The sequence below is a fragment of the Chrysochloris asiatica genome, unplaced genomic scaffold, assembly GCF_000296735.1.
Source record: "Chrysochloris asiatica unplaced genomic scaffold, ChrAsi1.0 scaffold00032, whole genome shotgun sequence".
Lineage (NCBI taxonomy): Eukaryota > Metazoa > Chordata > Mammalia > Afrosoricida > Chrysochloridae > Chrysochloris > Chrysochloris asiatica.
The window spans coordinates 22,216,833-22,226,833 of record NW_006408550.1 but is presented as its reverse complement, the minus strand read 5'-3'; the positions used below and the strand labels follow the sequence as shown (position 1 = coordinate 22,226,833).

At 40.4% G+C, this 10,001-nt stretch overlaps 1 protein-coding gene across 1 annotated transcript in view; it reads left to right on the top strand.

The window, feature by feature from the left end:
- Nucleotides 1-3,240: 3,240 nt before the first annotated feature.
- The window catches only part of POT1 (protection of telomeres 1), a 92,595-nt gene continuing 85,834 nt past the window's right edge, over nucleotides 3,241-10,001 (top strand). The window contains exons 1-2 of the mRNA XM_006859340.1: nucleotides 3,241-3,249; nucleotides 8,425-8,539. Coding sequence (XP_006859402.1) covers nucleotides 3,241-3,249; nucleotides 8,425-8,539 — 124 coding nt within the window. The remainder of the gene's footprint in view (nucleotides 3,250-8,424; nucleotides 8,540-10,001) is intronic.

Here is a 10,001-nt window from a genome sequence, read left to right as displayed (position 1 = left end):
CCCCCAGCTGTGAGCCTTCCAACCTTCTAAGTATTCCTTTATATGTGGTTCAGAGTTCTGGGACCATCCCCTGAGCCTGCTTGGTCAGGTATTCTGTGTTGTTGTTGGCGGAGCTCTCTGCTATACGTCCACCCGTTCCGCCATCTTGTTTGTTCCCCAGATATATGAGTTTTGTACCTATGTGAAGTCTTGGTACTGCTGGCATTCCTTATACAAGGCAGTCTGCGTTCTGAGACTTAGCTTTATTTCAGTTACATTCTTCATGTTATCTCATTGTTGTATTTGTTGTTGTTAAATGCCTTCAAGCTGATTCCTACTTACAGTAACCCTGTGTAGGGTTTCCAAAGAGCAGCTGGTGAGTTTGAACCGCTAACCTTGTGGTTCACAAAGACCTTGGGATTTAATACTTATCCTATAACGTCACCCCAAGACTCCGTATTGTATTCATTGATGCAAAATTATTTGCATACATTGAGATTCTTTATTTACATTAATTGGTTTTGAAGTCTCACAATTTAAAATAAAATCAACATGGTGTGTCCCTGGTCCATGAAGTGGTGCAAAGAATATGAAAACCATGTTACTCACCTGTGGGTACAATGTAAAGAAAATGGTAGTCGACATTTTATATTCCGAAAGCATTCAGTGAGTTTAGGCTAACGGATTTTGCATTTCATCGAAGGAATTACTGTTTTTAAATAATACAAAGAAGGATTTATATGACTTATTCTGAATTACAAATACCTTGGTGTTTGAGTAAGAACTCTGGTTTTTGGCTGTATAGGACACCATTGCTGTTGCTAGATTTGTTGTTCTTTTGGAGTCTTCGTCTACAAGCAGAAATGATAAAAACGGCTTGTATTTGAAGGCTTCGAATCAACTGTCTGTGTAAGTTTGCAGCATTTAACCTCTAAACATACTGCAGCTTTCATGGACTAACACGATAGAAGTGTTATTTCTGCAGATCTGCAGCTAAGCTTCTGAGTCTGACTGAATTAATTTAATTGAATATTTAAAAATTTAAAATAGTATTGTTTTTTTTTGTTTTTTTTTGCTCTATGTTTAAAATAATTCCAGATACTAGAGAAATATCCTGAATTATTAATGAACTTTAAAACAGATAGCTGCAGTCACATAGACATTGTCTTGCTGTTTGTAATGATGTCATCAGCCCATTTTCTGGTCTATTTAGTTTTACTTTTAAGTTGGCAGTTCAAACCCAGCAGCTGCTACTCAGAAACCTTGTAGGGGGTGGCTAGAGTCCTGGGTACTGACTGGACTGAGCTTCCCAACACCAACAGTTTCACTTTAGATTGACCTAGGGCTCTTTGTTAGTAAATCTGATGTCCTCTGATTTTATCTTCTCCCTACCTTTTTCCCCTGAGGCCACCACACACACACACACACACACATTTAAAATCTACTTGTTTATTTAAGGTTGTTGGGAAGATTTGAGTGGAGCTGTTTGCCTCCAGGCCACCAGCTGCTTGCTTTGTTTCTGATAATGCTCTAAGGCACTGTGTTGGCCAAGAGGAGCCCTGTGTTTGATGCTGAAATGAATGAAACTGACTTGTTTGCATTAGAGGTAGTGCTAGTACACTTTCTTTTTCTTTCTGAAAAAGTCCAGTATTCTCTGCAAGAAAAAAATTGGTAATTAACTCTGATTCTCTGCTTCCTTTGAACTGTTACAAGTTCATTTCCTTTTACAATCAATGCTGAGAGCTGGTTATTGGTACACTTCAAATTTAGTCTCTAGTAATTCTGAGTTGGTGTAAAGGACATTTTTATGTACCCCATCCTGGGGTGGCTTTGTAGGTTAATGTGTTGGACTGCAGAGTTGGTTTGACTTGCAGGGTTGGTGGTTCAAGCTCAACAGCTGCTCCTCAGAAACCCTATTCAGGGATGCTATGGATTGGAACCAATTCTAAGGCATTTAATAACAACAATATCCTGGTGTGGCACTGTGGGATAAGCACTGGACTGTGAACCACAAGGTCTGCAGTTCAAACCTACCAACCTCTCCTCAGAAACCCTACACAGGGTCACTATGAGTTGGAACCCCACTGGATGGCACTTAACAACAACAATAGCTTCAATAGTTTCAGTTTATGTGGCTTAGCAAAATTAGGTTATGTTGCTCTGAATTTGTAAAGTTGAACTTGAAGCCATTTTAGTGAATTTTGTGAATTTGAATATTATACAGAAGTCTGGTGTGGCGCTGTAGCATAAGCATTGGACTGCTATCTTCGAGGTCAGTGGTTCGGATGCACCAGCTGCTTCTGAGAAACCCTGCTGAAAGTGAAATGGCAAAGTTAGCTGTTCCTACGAAATGGAGTCCCTGTTGTTCTCTCCGAGATGCTCCCCAGCCCTCGCTTATGTATATTGCCAGGGACAGTGATGCAACCTGGGAACAGTAACTAATACGATCACCAGAAATTCTGTGCTTCCAACACCCAGAGCAGTTATGTGTAACCATGGACAGAGCTTTTCATAAAATAACTTTGAAGCCACATCAGACAGGTTGGCCACCTGACTGGCATCTCTCCAAAGGAAATGAATCTGCAGCCTTTGCGGAAGACTAAAGGCCAGGGGTCCTTGGGTGGGGACTTGGGACTCTGCCTGTGGAGTGGACACATTGCCTGGGTGTGTGTTCAGACCAGGTCTCTACTCTGGATGATGTGCTCCCCCTTGCTCTGGTGAGCTTGTGGATGATGTGCTCCCCCTTGCTCTGGTGAGCTTGTGCTATATCCTTTTTCCCTCTTTGCAATTTACACTTTAATGTGTTTTGATATCTACCTCTGTTTTGGAATAAACTTTTTCTGTTGTCTTACATGGCGCTGCAGGATAATACGCTAGACTGTCAGGTCAGTTTGAACCTTAAGGTCGACAGTTCAAACCTACCAGCCGCTCCTTGAAAACTCTATACAGGGTTGCTATGGGTCAGAACCTACTCGACGACACTTAACAGCAACAGCAGCATCAATTTTCTAATAAAAACTCTGTGCCTTTGGTTTTGCTTCTGTGCAGTTGAGAATGACCCTTCTAATTTACCTCGCGGTATACCTGTACAGGGGCGCTATGAGTCAGAAGTGACTCAGTCACACTTAACAACAACAAGTGTGTAGTTTACCACAACTGAAAACTTATAATCGTATTGAAAATTGTTTGTATAAAATTGAGTCTTATTTTATTATTTTTCAGGTTTACGTTAAATCTGGAAGAGACATTTCTGCAGAATCAATGTCTTTGGTAAGATGATATTCACCTTTAATTTGTAGAATGAGTGCACACACCCTGTCTGTTATATACAAGAGTAACTCAAAAAGAGGACTCCTGGTGTGGCGCTGTAAGATCAGCACTGGACTGCGAACCACAAGACCAGCAGTTCAAACCCACCAGCTGCTCCTCGGAAACCCTATACAGGGTCGCTGTGAGTTGAAACCAGCTCAGTGGCATTTATGAACAACAAATTCGAAAGGTATTGCTGCTAATTCATACATGCACAGGTTTATTCCAAACAAACCTGTTGGATCTTATCTCTCTAAGTGGCTGACTACCAGCAAGCTCTCTCAGTGATGCACTTCTTAGTCTTGTTAGGGTTTCTTCACAGAATGGTCCAATCAAAATCATGGTGTCCACGGGAATATCTAGTGGGCCAGTCCGATTCAAGGCAGAGCGGTCACCTCAGAAGGTTATGGTGACTGTTAGGGCTTCCACGAGGGTCACCTTGATAGATTTTCTCAAATGAAATAGAATTATCAGAGGAGCTTATTATAAAGAGATTTTAAGAAAATTTAAGACTGCATTGGTGACAAAAAGGCCAGGAAATTTGCCCTTAGGAATTTTTTCCTATCATAACAGAGCACCTGCTCTTTGTTCAAGGGTAGCAAGGGTTGCCCTATAAGAATTAGTTGGGAAACCCGACTCTACCTTAAGGCCCTGATCTTTCTCTTTTAGACTTCTCTGGTTCCCAAACTCAAAAGACCATTTCAGAGAAATATGATTTGAGTTCCTTGAGGATGCCAGAATGATGCAAACGGAAGGGACAGAAAGATGCACACACAGCCTTCAGAAATGTGTAGTCCTACACGGAAGGCATGTTGAGAAACGATAGCTTCACATTCTGAAATTCTTGTGGAATAAAGTTTTTATGCTTTTGTAGTAATACTTTTTGACTTACCCTTGCATGTATTTTATCTGCTTTATCATTTTCACTATTGTATCAGTGAAATGGGGAAACATAGTATCTACTCTTTGATACCTGATAATATTACATTCAAGTTATAGTTTCACCTAGTAGTTAATATCTGATTATTCTGTTATCTGTAATATCTGCTGATATTTTACATAAACAACATACACAGGAAACAAGAAATTAAACACATGTATTGTTATAAACTATAGGCAGTCATTTCTTTTTCATCAGTGTGTTTAAAGAGCTTGGTATTTGCTGAATTTGATTTGACAGATTATATAGTTTTAAGTAATGGTGTTTATTTGTGATGCATTGTACTTGCCTTTTAACCTCTCACCCGCCCCCTTTGTTAAGCCTTTTGGTTCCAGTAGTCAATCAGAGGCCACGGGTTTTCATTTTCTAGTTTGCGATGGCGAGGGGACACAGATTTTAAATTCTGAATAATAGTACAGTTTAAATTTGTTATGTGGGAAAACTATATCCATAGAAAACATGCTTGTACTTTGTGAAAATTTGTCAGTTGTTCTCAGGTATAAGTACTTTGTCAGAATTATTTAGCAGCTTCAAATATTTGATATATCTGTGAATCTTTTGATAGGTAGGGGTAAAACAAAGGGCCTTTGAACTTGGCAAAATGTTTTCTTGGCAAAATGTTTTTTCAAAAAGCCAAGAATTCCCAACTCTCAGAATCCCAGGCATTCTTCATTTTGACTGCCCATTGCTCCGTTTCACATTGTGGGCTAAGCCTGCATCTTGTAGTGTTTACCAGAAGAACTTGTAGTTAGCTATTCTAGTTCAGAGTCTTGTGTTTTACTGGGGGGAAAAGTTACTAAGTTGAGGCTGGTGTTTTCCTAAAAATGTATTGAATATATAATAAGCCTATGTTAGGATTAGAGGTGTTTTCAGAATTTAGGCAGCATGGTGACTTGTTCTGCCGTAACTGCCCTTGTAAAGTTAGGACAGTCAGTTGATCCTATACCTTCCAACTTAGAAGCACTGAACTAGTCCAGTTATGGACCTGAAGGTCCAGGATAACTTTGCCCCATCTTCGCTGATACAGAACCAGAAGTGTGTGCCTGACTTGTATCCTTTCACCACCCTTACTCCGTTTATATGATCCAATAATCTGAGAAGCTAGATTATATTGAAGAAGAACATGGCATCAGGATTCGAGGAAGTTTCGTTAACAACCTGTCAATACTGTTGGCATTTTAATAGTACGTTTGTTGTTAGGTGCCGCTGAGTTGGTTACAACTCACAGGGATCCTGTACATCACAGAGTGAAACACTGTTAAGTCCTGCACCAGCCTCACAATTGTTGTAATTTGAGCTCATTGTTGCTAACGGGGGACTTCCTCCTTTCCTGTTTTTTATCAAAGTATGATGTTCCAGTGAATCTAGGTTATAAGTTATTATGTTTTTGTGAGCTGATATACAAATCATACTATTTGTAAACAAAGTTGTTTGTAAGGAAAACGATATCAAATGTCAAATAGTTGCTTTACATAATAAGTTGTGTGTGTTTTTTTTGTTTGTTTTTTTTTCATGCTACAGACTCTTTTTTTCCTTTAATTTAAAACACAATTCCAACTGGTAGCAACCTTGTATGGGGTTTATGAGGAGTGACTGCTGGGTTTGAACCACCGACTTTGTAGTCTCTGTTTTATCCTATAGCACCAGCCACAATTGGAAGTTGTCAGAAATGAAATGGAACAATAAACATTGATATCCTGGGCATTAATGAGCTGAAATGGCCTGGTATTGGCCATTTTGAACCTGACATTCACATCGTTTACTAATGCCGGGAATGACAAATTGAAGAGGAATGGTGTCACATTCATCATCAAGAAGAACATTTCAACATCTACCTTGAAGTATCTAGTGCTGTGTATATGATAGGATAATGTCCTTACACCTACAAGTAAGGATATTATCATTTGATACCAGTATTATTCAAATTTATGTGCCAAACACCAAAGCCAGTGATGATAAAACCGTGCTCCTTGGAAACCCTGTACAGATTGCTGAGATAGTGTAGTCATCTGTTGTTTCACCTCCTTTCCTGTCACTGGGCTGCCTGACCCCCAGAGCCTCTGCTGCTACTACCACAAGTGCTGCTGCTGTTGCAACTCTAACTTGTTCTTTATAGATGTAGTGAGGTTCGCGTGTTGGTCAGATCGGCTTCCTTTCATCTGGGTCAGATGACAGGCTGGAGGCGTCTTTTGAGCTACATGACTCCAGGGTTGCTGAACCCAAGATCAACAGATCAGGCAGCAGACTGCTGACTCAAGTACCAAGAACAGGAGGCCAGATGATGAGAGCTGAATGCAGGACTCAGAGCCAATCAACAGCTAGAGAATATTGCCAGAATGTTCCTATATTTGATGCAGACCACACCCCCAGCCACCATTTGTCTGTCATCTTGTTGAACTGTGGTGGCTTTACGTGTTGCTGTGGTTCTGGAAGCTATGCCACAGATGTTTTAAATACCAACACAGTCATTCATGGTGGGAAGGTTTCAGCTGAGGTTCCAGACAAACAGACTAGGAAGAAGGACTACTTTTGAGTATTTAGTCACTGAAAATCTTATGAAGAGTAGTGGAACACTGCTAGCACCAGAATTTTGAATATTGAAACATGATGAAGAGCACCAGAATGTTGTCAGATAAAATACTGGAAGGTGAGTCCTTCAGGTTGGAAGGTACTCAAAATACAACTGGAGAAGAGCTGCCTCCTCAAAGTAGAGTTGACTGTGATGACACAAATGGAGTAAAGCCTTTGGGACCTTCATTTGCTGATGAGGTACAACTTAAAATGAAGATAAACAGCTATAAACATCCATTAATAATCAGAACATGAAATGTACAAAGTATGAATCTGGTAAAATTGGAAATAGTTAAAAATGAAATGGAATGCATAAACGTTGATATCCTAGGCATTGGTGAACTGAAATGAAGTGGTATTGACCATTTTGAATCTGACAGTCACATAGTATACTGTGCTGGAAATGAGAAATTGGAGAGGAATGGCATCGCATTTACCATAAAAAAAAAAAAAAATTCCAAGATTTGTCTGGAAGTGTACAACACTGTCTGATAGAATAATATCCATACACCTATAAGGATGACCAGTTAATACCACTATTATTCAAATTTATGCATCAACCACTAAAGCCATTGATGATGAATTAAAGACTTCTACCAAATTCTTCAGTCTGAAATTGATCAAATATGCAGTCAAGATGTGTATGATCCACCTTTTGTACTCCTCCCACAAGATTGGACTTAACTGTGTGTTGGATTGTGCTGCCTAATAGCAGATCCCTCATCTACGGCTTAAGCCTAAACAAGCCAGTTGCCATCAAGTCAGTTCAACTCAGGGCAGCACCCTGTGTGTCAGAGTAGAACGTCACTCCATAGACTTTTCAAAGACTGAATTTTCAGTTGCAGATTTCTAGGTCTTTCTTCAGACTCATCTCTATTTCTGTTTAAACTACCGTCCTTTTTGTCTAGTAGTATAGTGCTTCATTGTTTGCTCTTCCAGGGACTCCATATAGACATCCCAAAATCTCATTTACTTCAGTATCCATAGGCCAATCTTTGTGGCTGTTTTCCCATTTGAATGAAATCCAGTGTGTAAAGTCAAGCTTGCCAGGGTTCATGGTTCCTCTCCTAAGAGAGGATGCTATGTGAGCAGTTCCATGACACAGGAGGTCTCTCCACTAGGCATCCATGATGCAGCATTGGAACACTGAAAGAAGTAAGGCCATAATGATTTTATTTGAATGAGATGTGAATCATGAAGATGCCCCACTCAAAGACAGCCCACTGCTGTCAAGTCCATTCTGACAAAGGAGAACTGTTCTCTAGTATTTCAGAGGCTGTCTTTTTTATTTTTTCCAGTTTTACATATTTGAAGCAATATATATACACGAAGACTTTTGCCATTTCAACAGTGCTAGCACGTAAAACCCAGCCTCATCAACCACACTCCCAATGTTACACAACCAGCGCCGCTGTCCATTTCCAAATCTGTTTTATCTTACCACCACCACCCCCCCGCCTTTTCCCCACCAGAAAAATTCCCGTCTGTTTGATTTAGTAGTCTTTGCTTTTGACTTGTAAAAAGATAAAAGACAGTTATGAGGATTTGCTAATTTATTGATTTAATTCTAACATGATTCTAAACTGCAAATATTCAGTGTTGATGTACTCACTGTCTGTCTCTAGGTTCCGGCAAAAGGTTACATATACACTCCCCTGAATCAACTAAAGGATGGCACGGTTGTCAATGTCTATGGTGTTGTCAAGTTCTTCAAGCCTCCATATCTAAGCAAAGGAACTGGTATGTATGAAAACTGGTTATTTGTTGTTGTTTGACATCTTATTGTGATTTACAGAGCACATCATCAGTTTTATATTTGACAGTTTATACACATTTCGTTTCATGTCATTGGTTGCAGTCGCTGCAGTAAAATGTCACTAACCTCACTGTGTTTCCTCTTTCCCTTTCTCTTCCTGTCCTACCCCTCCTGTACTTGGTCCTGTGGTAAATGCAGCACTTTTGATCTCCAGTTATTGGCTATTCTAAGGTGTGCATACCTTCCTAGTGCTAATGAACCTCTTGAACCTGCCTTTTGCTTGACTTAAAAATCATGGTGGTGAGTTCACTTGCAGACCTGAAGAATAACTAAGGGCCATAGCCTTGGGACTTCTACCTGTTGCTGTCTGACCAGTAAACATGGTCCTTTTTGATTAGATTGAGTTTTGCTCACATTTTCCTCCCTCTCTATCCAGGGTCTTCTGACGTGATCCCTCTCAAAGCTCTGAGTAGTGGTAGCTGTGTTTCCCTGGTCTCAGGGTCCTGGAGACTGCTGCTACTATGGTGTGCTAGTCTCGTAGACAAGTGTTTCCATGCTGCTTTGAATTTTTTCAGTCGTCTTTCTTCTGAACAGGGACAGAACTATAGTTGCACCTCAGATGGCTGCTCATGAGCTTCTAAGTTCCCAATCGGTACTCACCAAAGTTGTTTTTAGGTGCCATTGAGTCGGTACCGACCCATAGAGACCTTATGCACAGCAGAACGAAACACTGTCCGATCCTGGGCAAACCTCACTACTGTTGCCATGCTTGAGACCATTGATGCTGCCCCTTGCCAATCCATCTCACTGGGGGGTCTTCCTCTTTTTCTCTGACTCTCCACCTTACCAAACATGATATCATTCTCCAGAGACTGGTCCCTCCTGCTAATATGCCCCAAGTATGAGAAACGAAGTTTGGCCATCTTGGCCTACAAGGTGCGTTCTGGCTGTGCGTCTTCCAAAACAGATCTATTGGTTCTTTTGGCAGCCCATGGCACTTTCAGTATTCTCCTCCAACATCATAGCTCAAAAGCATCAATTTTTCTATGATCTTCCTTATTCACTGTCCAGCTTTCGCATGCATATGAGGTTATTGAAAATTTCATGGCCTGGGTCAGGTGCACCTTAGTCCTCAAGCTGACATCATCTTTGCTCTTCTACACTTTAAAAAAGCCTTGTGCAGCAGATTTGCCTAATGCAGTACTTCCCTTGATTTCTTGACTGCTGCTTCCATGAGTGTTGATGGTTGATCCAAGATGAATGAAGTCCTTGACAAATTCAGTGTATTCTCCATTGATAAGAATGTTGTTTATTGGTCCAGTGGTGAGGATTTTTGTTTTCTTTACAATGAGATGCAATCCATACCGAAGGCTGTGCTCTTTGATCTTCATCAGTAAATATTTTAAGTCCTCTTGACTTTTAGCAAGCAAGGTTGTATCATCTGCA